Consider the following 15,012-nt stretch of genomic DNA (forward strand, 5'->3'; position numbering starts at 1 on the left):
CTCCCTTTTTTCCCCCATCCAAATCATTTTGAGCAAACATATGCCCAAGCTTAAGAACAAAAGGATCATAAGGCTGAGCTTGTACCTGGCCCAGTCTCCATGCCCTGAATTTCCTCCTGCACAGGAGGGTCAGTGTGACAGCACAGAGATTGGCTCTGACATCACCCCCTCAGGGCCCTGCTACATTAAGACAAATTTAAATGTTCTCAAGACATGCACTTGATGAAGTGCAACACAGTGTGTTTGCCAACCCAGACCCAACCAGAGCTGCTGTGACATCCACACTGTGCTGAGCAACCTCCTCTTGCACTCTGAGGTGTCTGTGGCAGCAACCTGAGCCAACACCAGACCAGGTGACACACCAAGCCACCTCTGGGCACTGTCCCCAGGGTGGTGTGGCTGCTCTTACCTGCCTGAAGCCACCACGGGTGTGCTGCAGGATCTTGAGGGCGTAGTTGGATCGTTGCCCTTTGCTGTTGAATTCGATGTGGCCGGTGAGACCTTCCAATTCTACCTGTCCAAGAGACACTGAGTTACAGCGCCCATCAAGGTGCTCAGCCCAGCACCCACACACAGCCAGGGCTGCTGGGTGCTCCCCTCACACCTCCCCAGCAAAGCAATCCTCACTCCCAACCCTAACTGCTTTTGGAGCTGAGAGATGTGAAGAGGAGCAGGAGAATCAGCAGCACAAGGTGTAGAGCTCCCCTGAGGTTTTACCTTTGGACTAATCAATCTCCACATCTTCTCATCACCTCCCTCCATCTCTGTTCCCACAGCTCTCTACCTGTTTTCACTTTAAGAAAACCAAAGCTCTTTGTTTCTGGTTTGATTTTAAAAAAGAAAAGGATTCGTGTTAGACAAAAAATGGCAAGGAAAAGTCACAGCCAAATGAAGAGTTTAATTCTGAAGGGGATGGAAACATGGCTCAGCCTCACTGGAATGTTCCAGCTTGATTTGAGACAGAGTAACAAGGGGAAGCCACTACATCTCCCAGCAGCAGAGCTAAGGGAAGCTAAAGGGTTTTCTTGTCCCTGACTAAGGATCAGATTTAAAACAGGTTCATACACATAGACCAAAGTGGTAAAAGGTTCAGGTTCAGCTGAGCTTTCCTTTGGGGGGTGAAAAAAACCCAAACTCTTGAAATTTCCTCATCTCAGTTGCAGCCCAAACAGACTCAGAAACATTCTCCTTCTGTGTGGTCACCTCAGCTCTGAGGAATCACATCAAATTGCCCAAGGATGACATTTTAGAGTGTTCTCCTGCCAGAACTAGGCTTGTTTGGCTCCAGCAACCACAGTTCTGGGTTCAAAGGAGCCCAAACCCCTCCACAGAGGAGCTCACCCCTTGCCACTGAGCTCCAAGCAATTGTACTGCATGATCTCCTATCAACTCCAGTTCACTCAAAACAGACCTCAAATCACTTAGAAACATTCACACTTCAAAAAAAAAAATAAAAAATAAATGCCACTCAATTCCAGTTGTTCTGCAGCAAAGCTTGAAAAATGGAGTTTCATGTCATTCCAAGGCCAGGGACAAACCTGCCTTCAGATCTCCTCTTTCCATTCCCAAGTGGTCCCTTCAAAGAAGCCAACACTGTGTTTGAGAGCTGTGCCAACACCAGCACACACACAGACACAGCTCCTGCTGCTGGCAGTGAGGAGCAGGAGCTCCAACACACCTGCAAACTTCAGTCCCTTCTCACCATTCTCAGGTAGTTCATCAGGCTGGTGCCATGCTGCCAGATCTGGGCAGAGCCACAGGACAGAGGTTTCACCCCAATCTCCTGGCTGCGGGTCAGCTCCTGCACCGCGGGCACCACGGCGTATTACACGGCGTCGAACAGCAGTGCTGAAGAGAGCTGGGGGGGAAAAGGGAAGGAAAACTCAGATGGGGAGCCCAAAATCCAACCTCCTGCTGCACCCTCAGGACCTTGCAGCCAGCAGGAGAGTGCTCAGCCCACAACTTCAGCCTCTATCCCCTCAAGGTTTCTTCCATCACTATCATCTCTCTCTATTTGTCCCTCTCCCTTATCATTCTTTCCTACCTCAGTTTCCAAAGGTAACTAACTTTTCCTAACCAAGGTGTCTTTTTTTTTTTTTTTTTTGGGTGCTTTGATGACCTCTGATCAATCTGCTGCCCAGGAAAACACTCCTGAGAGCATCAGGTTTGTGGATTTTTTTTTTTAAACAGGCAGCTGGGCAGAACAGAGACCCTGTGCCTGCACCCCCAAAAGGAAAAGTGACTGTGCTGCTTCAGCTATCATTAGGCACCAGAGTGTCCTTCTTTGACCACTGCTTTGCCAGGCAGATCCACAAGAAATGAGGTTTTGCTAGACCTCCTTCTAAAGCAGCCAAGCTGTGGCTTTCAGACCCTGCAGAGACCATCCAGTCCCTCACTACAACCCCCAGTGTCCTGCTGGCTGTTCCCTGCTGTAGAAACATCCAGAACCATAGAATCATAGAATTTAAAGGTTGGAATGGACCTTACAGATCATCTAGTCCCATCATCTCCTCACTAGATCAGGTTGCTCATCGTTGGCACACTGTTCATCCCCTCTCCTCCTCACCTTGGCTGTTCTGTTTGCCTTCCATCAGGTCTCAGTGTCCATCAAGCCTCCCAATCCATGTTTCTCACCCACACACCACTGTTCCCATGGCTTGGATCTGGTGAATAACCAGTCATTTCCTCTCTGCTGTTCACTGTTGTGACTAAGACTTCACTTTTAATTACTGTCACCTCCTGACTCTGTTGGAATGAAGCTGTTCCAGCTTGTTACTGTGAAGGCTACATTTTCCTCATGGATACTTCCAAGAGCATCCTCTGACCATCTCAGCTTTTGGCAACCAATTCTCCCCAGCCTGAGGCTCCTTTCCCCACCTTCCCCCTGTTATGACTTCAAGCCCTGCAGTGGTAGCTCCATCCTCTCTTCCTCCCAAAGCCTGATTAGGGTTATTCACTGCTGCCAGTGGCTCTGCAGGGACAATCTCACCCAGTTCAATCATCCCAACAAACCTTTGGCTTCCACTGTGTTACTAATTTGAACAGAGTGCACCAGACTTAACCCTGCTTGATCTTCCTCAGATCAGTGGTGACACCTCGTTGACCACCATGGCCTGGGATTAGGCACTTAGCAAGCAGCATAAAAACCTTCAAACCTACAAGCCAACACGAGTTAAAAGGCACAATTCCACCCTAAAGCTAGGAAAACCTCAACCAGCAGCTCTAACAGCACTGATGACCTCTCATTTATCCAACCCTGGTGCAGAGCCACATTTGCTCTCTCACATTCCTCCTGCACATCCTGTTTTATAGTTTCATAATATGTTAAAGGGTTGGAATAGACCTTGGAGATCATCTAGTCCCAACCCCCTGCCCTGGGCAGGGACATCTCCCACTCAGTGCTCTCCAGTGAGCACTGAGCAGCTTGACTGGCATTGCCTCTGACCTGTGTCCCATGCCAGGGGCAGCACCTTTGGTCATCTAAATTAGAGTTTTGTGCTGCTGATGAGGATTTCCTGGTGCCAGAGCTGTGAGGTGTGATCACAGCTATTTTGCAGGAGGTAAACTGTAACAGCAGAGGAGCTGAGCAGCCTGAGGACACCAAGGAACGGGTGGCAGAGTGGGAGCAGAAATTGGGCATCCTATTTCCTATCCTGCCTCCTCAGCTATCAGGTTCCTTTGCAAGCACTGCAAACCTCCCTCCTGCACTTCTTCCCTTCTGTTTGGGAGTAAATCTGCTAAGATTGACCTCCTGGGAAGCATTTTCCAGAGATCCTTAAAGGAGCTGATACATCCTTTTCCATACCTCTTTTTTTTTTTTCCCTTTCACTACAAGTTCTTTTCCTAACAGGATCTCTCCAGCCTGTCCTGTCCTCAGCCTCTGTTCCATGAAGCTCTTAATTTTAACTGTGGATTTAACCCCATTCAGGTGACAGGATGTCACATGCAATTAGCAAGTGCTTTCCTGAATCCTGAACCATGTTAATACCAGTTGGACAAATGGAACTGATGAGACCAAACGCAAATTTCTGTGACCCCAAATTTTTCCCATCTTGTACCAAATCAGAATATCAGCCTAGCATTTTTAATTGGAATCCCAGCAGGAGCCATTTCCATTTTCCCTGAGCAGTTAATGATCTCTTATTAGCTGGTGAGCAAGAGACTTGTAAATCTTAGTGAAGCATTTGACATTATTGATTGGAATATTTTACTCCTCAGCTTGGAAACATTTGTTAGGAGTTCTGGCATCCACCTTACAATTTCAAGCAATGTAAGGACTGGGGAAGTTGTGGTGATACACAAGATCAAATCCTCATGGTAGGGAATGGGAATTCCTCACATTTTCCTAAAGGAAAATCACAATGTTCCCCAGGAGAGCTGTTTGTCTCTCATCTCACCTTGACAATGTTTGCTCTGTTGTCCTGCACCAGCAACCCAATGGTCACCTCCCTCTGCCTCTACTCACTCAGTAACTCATAAAACATATCCAACACAGCAAGGAAATTTGGGATGCAGCTGCATGGAGGAAACTGTTCACAGTTACAGATCACTGGAGTGCAGCAGCTCTCTGCATTCTTTCCTCCCTTTGGCTTTTGGAGGTAGACAAGTGTCTCCTCCAAGGTTAACTGGGGTAAGCTACTGTTTCTTGCTATCTCCTGCAGCCCAGAAAGTCCAGGTGAGGATTGGGTCACCTTAGCACATGCACCCCCTGAGCATCACCTGAGTGAGTGGGATGACACGTGGAGCTGCCTGTGACTTTTCACCACAGCACTGGAACAGATACACAGCAGCCACATGGCCTTGAGGCCATGACCTTCAGCAGAGGAGTGGAGAGAGAAAAACCAGGAGGCAGCACCTGTGGAGCTTCCCTCAGGCAGAGTCAGCTAGGAGAAATCTGTCAGTGCTCTCGTGTGTCACCTCAACTTTCTTCACGTCACCTAAAAAATCTCTCACTCCTTTCATGTTCTCGTTTTAAGCCACAGCTTTGTCACTCTGTCACAAAGAGCCAATTTGTCTGTTGACAAATTGGTTCTCTTCCTTGCTTGTACCATCTGATTTGTGCAGATCCCTGTTGGGTTTGTGCCATCTCTGCAGTGGCAGAGCTCGTGGCAGGCTCAGCTCAGTGCTGGTCCTGCACTCACAGATCCATGGGGCTCAGGGGACTTCCCTCTATCCCTACAACCTGATCCTTGGCAGTGAAAGCTGCTGAGAGAAATTACCACTCGAGGGATGCCTCATCAGAATAAGGCTCCAGGAAAAGGAGCAGTTGGTGGCCACTCGATGGATGCCTCATCAGAACAAGGCTCCAGGAAAAGGAGCAGTTGGTGGATCAGCCATCCCCTTGGTACACTGGTCAGGTGCACGAGGAGAGGCTGTACCTGAGAACTAAAGGAGTGTTGTTGGGACACAAAGCTCTGGGAACAGCTCACCAGCTAGAAACTATCAACAAACAGACCTGCAGCCCTTGCACATCAGCTGTCAGGACCTTCCAACCAGTATCAAGGCAATGAACCTCATCAGATGCCTCATGTCTGAGCTCTGCCTGGGTAGAGACACTTGCATCCACATCTTCCTCCCAACACCAGACCTGCTCCTCCAGACACAGCAGGTTAAGCACAGTTAAGTGGAAGATCCACTTTTCCCACTTTTTTCTTTCCAGAAATCTCCCAGCTAAAGGCCATGTGCAAAGCAGACCTGATCTCCAAGGCAAACAGGAACAGGTTTGACTACTCTGAGTTCTGCCATGTGGGTTGTTTTTTTTCTTCCTTTCCTCCCTAAAACATTCTCATCTGTATCTTTGCCCCCAAACATAACACTGCGAATTAAAACCATGAAACCCCTGTGAAATAGACTTGGCAATCTGGATTTTATTCAATGGCATAAACACTTAATTACAAACATCTGTTTGAGCCTAAATTCTAATTACCAAATCTAGCCATCTGTAATTTGAATGATTTTCTCTGATTTCCTTTCTTTGCAATGTGATTAATGGCAATGGCATTAGAGCAGGCAGTTCCCTCCTCCTTTGTCAGATGCCTCCTCAGCTCCAGCAAGAAAACCCTGGGATTTTTGCAGCTCATAGGAAACCTCCCTCCTGTCACTTCCAGCTGTTGAGCTTCCTTGTCTCTCTTTACCATGAGCTACCCATGAGCTAATTCCTTCCCCAGGACTGCAAGGAGAAGTTCTAACACACACAGAGATGCTCCCTGGGAGATGAGACCTGCCAAACTCCCAACAGCAGACACAATCCCTGGCAGAATGGTCTTGGATTTGCAGACAAAGGGAAGGAAACACATGCCCTACCTGGGAATATTCCACCTCACTGCTCTGTATCTTCCCCACCCAAAGCAAAGCCCTTTCCCCATCACCTTGGACATGGCATTTTGGAGAATTCCCCTCCCTCCTGAAAGGCATATCCTTGCATCCTTCCACCTACAGACTTTGCTGGTTGCTCAAGACAACACAGGGCAAGGCACAGTGAGAATTTTAATTTCCCCATCACACCTGCCACGCTCCTGTTCCTCCTTTCTCCTGCTTGTACTATTAGAAGGGAATTTATTAATGCCTCTGAACACTCCCTGCAACTGTCAGCCAAACAAGAAGCTTCCTAGGAGCAATCCTGTGAAGATTCAGCAGGGCAGACAAAAAGCTGAGCACAGCTGCCTCTGCACAGGGAGGAGGGAGAGCAGGATGGTCCCAGGCACGTACACACCACGGCCTGGGCTCCATGTCAAGCCAAAAGGATCTGGACACAAAGGGCAGAAAGCTCCTTATTTTGCTTTCTTCGTGGTGCCAATAAGGTTTTCAGCAGCACACAGCTGCCTCAGCTCCTCCAGGGCACTTTGAGTTCATTAAAGAGGGTTCCACTGATGATGTTTTCTCTCTCCAGTCACGGCCCCTTGCACCCCTGATTTGGCAAATCTGCCTTGCAAACCTTTCCCAGTTGGGGAGAATCCCTAGGGAAGATTTCAGTGCTGATGTGCACACTCATCAGGGAGATGTTGGAGCATGGAATATAACACAGCCCCTTGGCATCTGCCTGAGCTCAGCCCTTTCTGTGCCATTCACAGTCCCTTTTCCATGAGCCATTCTCCTAGGGACCCATTTCCCAAGGGGAACACTGAATCAGGGCAGCAGCAGCACACCCTGCACTCACACGAAACCTGATTCAAATTAAGATTAGGTTTGCATTTCAAGCTGTACTCTTGAATCAAGCACAGACAAACCCTCTAAACATCTCCACCCATGTGGCTCCCACAGGGTCACCTTGGGCCACCACAGACTTTCAGGATCACTTTGGGATTGTCCAGATCAGGAAACTCTCCTGTATATCACAGCTTGACAAGTCCTCTCCTACCTACTGAACTAAAATTCTCTGTCTGGTTCATCCTTCTCATTTCTGGACCATCATCTCCCCACAAAAGCCAATCCAAGGTACAGCAGTACAACTACAGCCTGGTGATGTGCCCAAGCTCGTTAGCACAGGGTTTGCCTGGATTAATTAGTCAATAGCATACATCGGAAACCAGAGTTTCTACCTCTGCCTTGCCAGTCTCTGCTGAGAACCATCCTGAAGCTCTTTTCACAAGGTTTTCCTGATGGTCTATATCTCTTTCCAGCTCAGAGAGGCTGTGGGTGATGGGAATGAGTTTTACTTACTGCTGGTCCAGTAAAAGGAGCATGATCACAATTCTCCTGCCAGGACTGGTTGAGGCTCTGGACAAACTCTTGGAAGAAAGCATGAGACTGGTTGAAGATAGAAAATCCTAGGATGTTGACTCGGTCATCCAGCAAACTGTCCAGGCGCTGGAGGGAGAACTCCTAGAGCAGCCCAAAACAAAATGGGATTAGGGGAGAAAACAGGCACTGAAAGCTTCAAAACAACTCAATACCCTTGGAGGGAAGACAGGATCATGCAGCTATGAGCATGTGAAACCCACACCCTCCACACCAGGGCTGAAACTCACCCACCAGCCAGCAAGGACAGCATGTGCAACCCACACCCTCCACACCAGGGCTTAAACTCACCCACCAGCCAGCAAGGAAGAGCATTGGTGCTAACCAGGTGTTGTTCAATTTAGGCTTTTACTGAAGATGTCAACCAATTCCAGTACTTTATCAGCCAAATTCCACCCAAAAATCCCCCCAAAACCTCCAAAGTGAATTCTAGGAACTTTCAGTTTCTGAGCTGTGGTTCCTGCCAACCACAATTGAGTGTGATGTTCTTCTTTTGCAGCTTATAAACCAACTCTTCTGACAGGAGGTTCCCTGTAACTCTGAGCTTACAGCCAAGCAAGGAGATGGATGATATATTTCAGGTGAAGTCAGTAACCTGCTATAACAGCCCAGAGAAGGTCAAACTTTGCTGTGGGAGGTCCAGAGCACGGAGAGATTTATATTTCCCAAGCAATGCTCTCTCCAAGGCACTCCCAAAACAGATTCGGCAGGAGGGATCCCCAGGCCACCAAGACCACCAGACTGTGCTGTGTTCAAAAACATTGCTGTGCCTATTGCTGTGGCTGAGAGCACCAGGCAGTGTGAGGACAGCACCCAAACCCAGGGCAGGAGGGATCCCCAGGCCACCAAGACCACCAGACTGTGGAGATCCATGTCTGGAGAGCATCTAACATCCTCTCTTTACTCTTCTTAATTTCGTCTGAATTGAAGCCCAGATTAGGGGGCAAACATCATCTGCTGAGTGAAGTGCCTATTGCTGTGGCTGAGAGCACCAGGCAGTGTGAGGACAGCACCCAAACCCAGGGCAGGAGGGATCCCCAGGCCACCAAGACCACCAGACTGTGGAGATCCATGTCTGGAGAGCATCTAACATCCTCTCTTTACTCTTCTTAATTTCGTCTGAATTGAAGCCCAGATTAGGGGGCAAACATCATCTGCTGAGTGAAGCTCTTCTACCACCAGGTCCAATTTGGTGACACCAAGTTTAAACTTGGTTAAATTACATCAGTTCCTGCCCACAGGAGGAGGAACCTAACCCTAACCTACCTAATCCTAACCCACTCAACCCTAACCCACCAAATCCTAACCTACCCAACCCTAACCCAATCCTGCACAGCTCCTTTCTGCCATCAGGTCCCAGGAGGAGATTTCACTCCTGGGACATCCTAATGCTCTGAGGAGGGTGGAAAGGTGCCTTGACTGTGGGGTTTGGACTTGGGAGCATCCTCTTGCATATCTAAAGGGCAAAGTGTATAAAAATGACTGCACAAAAAACCTCAAAGCATAAAGGGAGAGCTCTATTTTGCCACTCACATCCACGGAAGCAGTTCCATGACAAAGTCAGACTCCTGGAGAAGAGTCCAGCCCTTCTTGTCCTATTAGCAGGAAATAATGGCACTTCCTCACTAATTCCTCTTTGGCTAATTGCTGCAATGGAGTGAGAAGGTGGGAGTAATCGCTTCCCAAACTGCCGGATGCCCATTCCCCTCCATCACTAATATGGATGTTTTTGGGCTCTGTGGAGTATGAGATTTCAGCAAGGCAAGTCATTTTTTATCTGTGCTGTGTTCCCAGCCACGCAGGAGCAACGTCTGTAAATCTCCCAAACACAGAGCTACAAGACTATTCCAGCCCAGCAAACTCCCACGGGAATGTGATCAGACAGAGGATTAAGTGCATTTTGGACACAACCACATTACTGTTAGGTAACATGAAATTGCCTGTGAACTATTGATTCATTTGAATGATATTATCTTCCTGCCTTCCTGACAGGTTATCCATTTACCCACAGCATCTTGTCAGCTTGTGCAACGAGGGCAGATGGCTAATGAGGACCTGGGTCTGAGGAGTTCCTGGATGCAAGCAGAGCAGCAGGAGATGTGTTGAGCCCCTGGAAAAGACTATCTCCCTCCAGCCAGAGCCTGGAGGCAAATTGTGTGGGGCATGAGACAGCAGCTGCCTCACTGGCCTCTTGGCTTTGTGAGACACAGAAGGAAAATGAGGTGTTTTGTACAAAACCAGCCACACGGTCCAAGGCTTCAGGCTCAGCCAGACCATTCCATCCTCAAGGCAGCTGAAATTAGAGCATTTGTTCATTATGCCTTTTCTCCCCTGAAAACATCTCCAAGCTTTTGAGGCTGCAGGTTTGTTATGCTCTGCTCCCTAAATTAGTAATTACTGGGCAAGGGATGAGTCTCTCTGGTCTCACTTAGAATCATCAAAGTTGGAGGAGACCTCTAAGATCAGCAAGTCCAACCATTAAACTGTCACTGGTGTAACCCCTAAACCATATCCACCAGTGTCAGTTCCAGACACCTCTCAAACACCTCCAGGGATGGTGACTCCACCACCTCCCTGGGCAATATCCCAGTGCCTGAACATTCTAGCAGTGAAAATATTTCTCCTAACATTTAATCTGGATCTCACTACACGTGGGGAAACTGAGGCATGGCTGCAATTCCCCGTGGCCACTCAGCAGTTGCTTGCTGAGCCCACAGGCCCTGTCTGCTCTGTGCTGAGTGCCACAGGCAGACCCTGACACGCTTCCCCCAGAGACAACAATTTACTCTGGTTCAAAAGTAAACAGCAGCTTTTCCCTGCTCCCATTAGCAGCTCCCATTGTGCAAGCTTTAGTCTTTTCCTACAGCCAACACTCTCCATATCCATCTCTTTCCAGGCAAGCCTCCAGCTGCAGAAAACTCCCTTCCTCATGCTGTCATGCCCATAAAGCATCATCTCTGTACCACACAGGGATGGCATGGCCTGTACCTGACCCTTTCCCCCCTTCTGCTCCAGCTCCCAATCTTTTGCCTGGAAAGGTTTTTCCATCAGCTGTGCACAAAAGCATTCTGCAGAGCCAGGTCAGGAAGAGGGAAATGAGCCGTGAGCTGCCTATGCAATGAGATGGAGATAAACCACCCTTGGGGGACACACTTCATTTGCAGTGGGATAAGAGAGATTTGGTAAGGTCAGCCCTGCCACGGAGGGCAAAGGGGTGAGAGCATCCAGATACTCCTGGAGCTGCATGCTCAGCTTCTCTTCCTGTTTAGTTTTCCCCTTTTAACACACTCATCCACCAAGCCTGACATTTCCAAACCCACGTTCTGCAAACACAAACTCATTTCCCATGCCAGACCTGCATCTCTCAGCTGATTTCCCATCCTTAAGCCCCACTCCTGCCCTCCAGATGGCCAGGGAGGGCTCAGCCTCCTATGCTGCCTGGCAAGAGGCAAACTCAGGCAGGAAAAGGTGTGGAAAACACTTCTCCCAGGGGTATTTTCAGCTGGAGGTCCAAGGATTTATCATTGAACTGACTTTTGCCTAAGCTACCACCTTGCCTTGGCTGCTGGACAGAGTTGGTGAGCCTAATGCCTACACAGAAATTTCCCAGCTGCTTTTCTCTCCTCCTATAGTCACTCTTCTCTGCAGTCCTGTCTGGAACAAAACTTTCCAATGCAATAAGAGCAAGGAGCCACTAGGAAAATCACTCAGCATACTCTGTTTAAGATGAGACTCCAAGCCTTGTCACATCCTCCTCCACCTGTGCAAACACAGTTCTGGAGCCACAGGATTTCAGGCAACACCAAGTGAACACAAGAGGATGTGAATCAAAGAAATGGGTGCAAAATCTCCCTCATTATCTCCTAGAACCACAGAATCATCAATGTTGGAGGAGACCTCTAAGATCATCGAGTCCAACCACGAACCTGTCACTCCACTGTGGTGGCAGCTATTCCATAATATCCATCACCATGGTGGCAGCTATTCCATAATATCCATCCTATTCCACTGCCAATGATTTTTCCCCTACTCCCAACACTGGAGCAATTGCAATAGTTGCCCAACACTTTGCTTTCCATCTCAGTCCTACATGAGGCACAGAGAAGACCACCAGAAATGATGCCAAGGTGAATTCCAGGGACACAAACCAGTCCAGGGACACAAATCAGTGTCCAACCTGAGCCACAGAGAAGACCACCAAAAATCATGGCAAGGTGAATTCCAGGGACACGAGTCCTGTCTGCCTGAATTCTTCCCCCTCTTTTCACTCTGTTACTTAAAACACCCACCAGAAGTCAATATTCTGTTTCGAAAGATCTCAGAAAAAAATAAGCCCCAAGGGTCTGCAGCCAAAATTAATGAACTTTTCCACAAGAAAAATCCCCAGGCCTTGCTCAAATCACAGCAAATTCGGCAGCAGCACCAGGCAATTACTGTGTAGATTTTCTGACTTCTACTCCAGGGCTGCAACCACTAAATATGTGCTGTTAAATAACAACACTTAGCAATTCTATGGCACTCTATATTTTCCAAGTGCTAGGCACACATTAGCTAATTGAATACAAAGGGGTTCCCTGGGAGACAGAGCTGGAGGAGTTATTAGAGGATGAAGTCACTCCTGGGTTGGTGCTTCGTGCAGCACTCGACCTCCACATCCTCTTTACAGCACCAGACAAAAGCTGTGGAGTGACCCCAATGTTTAGATCATTGGGAGGACCTGGCTGATCAAAGTCACACATCTAAGCTCTGTAATTCATGATATTAAAGGCATGAGCTTGGATTTTCCTTGTCTAAAGTTCCTCTCCAGCCTTTTTGTAAGTCAACTTTTGGTTCTAAAACAGGCTCTAAGGTCTCCTCAAAACCTTCTCTTCTCCAGCTGAACAGCCCAAAAGAGACATGGGGTAACAACACATCTTACAGTGCAAAGTATCCAACTCAGCATTCATATATAAGCCTATAATTAACAAAGTATTCTCCCAAATCTGCACCAAAGTGATTCACTCCCAGGCTAAAGGAGAGCCCACACCTGATAGCCAAATCTTCCCTCACTCCTGGCCCTGCTGCCTCTGGGAAGAGACTGGAGACCTTGGCATGGAAAGGGCCAGTCATGCAGGGGATTATTAGTGTCACAGCAGCCTCTGGGAAAGAAACTGTGTTTGAAAGTGTGGAGCTGCCCCCCCTGCACTGCCTCTGCCACGCTGCAGTCTCACTCCAGCCACTGGCTCCTGCTGATTGCTCAGCCCACGCCACCACTTTGCTATTCAGCACTCTGCACCAGCTATTGAGCTCCTTCCAGCTGTATTGATTGAGCTGGTGATATTGTTCTGCATCCCATTTGTGTGTGCAGAACCTCACTCCCTCTCCACTCGATTCTTATCGCATTTTTAATAACCTGGATCACCCTGCAAGCAGGACACAGCCAGCACTGCCTGCAAGGATGACAATGGGTTTGTTCTGCTCTCAGTGACACCAAGACCTTCCCACACCCTGCTTGACCTCACCCCATCCCAAGCCTGTGGAAGGAGGAACAGGATTTGCTCAGTTCAGGCTACACTAACAGCAAAATGTTCATCTCCCTCCCTCCTCTCTCCCACTTAGAGACACATGGTTATCTTCCTCTCCTAATCACTGCAAGGACTTTATTGGATTTGGGGATCTGATGATGAACAGCCTCCAAAACACCCTGTGATGCTGTCATAGCCCAGTGCTCAGCAGGAGAAACTCTGCTGGAAGCTCAGCAGGCTGCACTGACCTCATTCCCCTCGGCCCCAGCCAAGGATCCAATCCTCTGATGGCACCAAAAGCTGATTTACACCAGGCTCAGGTTGGCTGTGGGTCCAGGACACACTGTGCTGTTCCTTCTCTATTTTAATGTGGGATGGGAAGCAGAACACTGGGCCAAGGTTCCCATTTCTCTATTAAACCCTGCCTTTGGCAAAACTTCCACGCTGAGAGTACTTGGTGCTTAGAAAAGCTCTCACCCTCCAAACACAGACTGCAATGTCCATCCTGAGATTGCTTGGCAGCTTTTCTGCAGGAGCCAAACCTGCAAGCCAGTGCAAAGTCAGCACAGCTCCAGTGACTTCCTTCCTGACATCACTGGGTGCCAATGAGCATCATTATTCACCAGTGTAGGGCTCACCTGAAGAGATAAAGTACCTCAGCTCTTGGTGCTTTGGGCAAACAGAGCTGCAGGGAGTCTCTCCCCAAGCTATAGGTGGCAGGAATAGTATGCTTAGTCCAAAGGGGCAGAGGGTACCATCATGGTCCTATTTCTGCTCAAGAAACATGTGGATGTGGCACTTGAGGACATGGTTTAGTGGTGAACATGGTGGTTGTGCTGAATTGGTGGTTGGACTTGATGATTTGAGTTGGAAAGGACCTTAAAGATCATCTTGATCCAAGTCCCTGCTCACACCTTTCACTAGACCAGGTTGACCTAAGCCCCATCCAACCTGGCCTTGTTCTTAGAGGTCTTTTCCAGCCTTAATAATTCTATGATTCTGTTTACACTGAACAGACCTGGTGCACCTGCTCTGCAGTTACTCCAGAGTTTCACAGCTAAGGTCCAACCAACATGTTGACTCCAGACCAAGAGTTGCTGACAGAGAGGGGAGCAGAAGGACTACTATTCCTCCAGGAACACCCCAAAAATGGCTAAACCAAGACACAAAACACAAATGACTCTCCCAGGGCACTGGTGGTACCTCCCATCCTTCCCCATAACACCAGGGACCACCAGCCAAGCATCACTACCAGCCTTGTTTGTGGCTGTGGGACCATCACACAACTGGGATACTTCACCCCTGCAATGGTCAGTTCTTCACACCCTGGCACCAGTGACCAATCTGTCCCCCAAGGTCACTTCTGTGAGATGTCCCAGTGGAGGAAACACCTTGCCTTTGTCTCTCTGAATCCTGTTGCCCTCAGAGCTGAGCTGCCAAGTCAGTTAATCACTCCAAAGCTCCTCCAAGAACACATTTCGTTATTTACTCGAGTGGACAATATTATGTTAAGTGCTTTATGGTTTTCTTGAAAGGCTCAATTTATTTATTAACTATTGACAGAGTCAATAAGTTCATAATGGGCCACATGTAAAAATCAATTTCTCTGGAAGCGAAAAAGTCATCACAGCAACAAATTGTAGCCTTTGGAGTAGGTAAAGTGGATGGGGTAGATCTACTCAAGGCAATGTTACTTGGGCATTCGTGTAGGAGAAGAGGAACTGTGATCTCAATGAGCTCAGGGACAATTTAGGGGAACCATACATGCATA

The 15,012-nt window shown here is 48.3% G+C and overlaps 1 protein-coding gene across 1 annotated transcript in view; it reads right to left on the reverse strand.

Moving 5' to 3' along the window:
- Positions 1–7,821, reverse strand: part of LOC103802476 (glutamate receptor ionotropic, kainate 4-like) — a gene marked incomplete at its 5' end in the record, with an annotated part of 45,064 nt that extends 37,243 nt beyond the window's left edge. Inside the window, 3 exon segments of the mRNA XM_009074956.1 lie at positions 410–514; positions 1,703–1,858; positions 7,660–7,821. Of these exon segments, the coding sequence (XP_009073204.1) occupies positions 410–514; positions 1,703–1,858; positions 7,660–7,821 (423 nt within the window).
- Between the last annotated feature and the right edge of the window lie 7,191 nt (positions 7,822–15,012).

Source organism: Acanthisitta chloris, unplaced genomic scaffold (genome assembly GCF_000695815.1).
Source record: "Acanthisitta chloris isolate BGI_N310 unplaced genomic scaffold, ASM69581v1 scaffold13045, whole genome shotgun sequence".
Lineage (NCBI taxonomy): Eukaryota > Metazoa > Chordata > Aves > Passeriformes > Acanthisittidae > Acanthisitta > Acanthisitta chloris.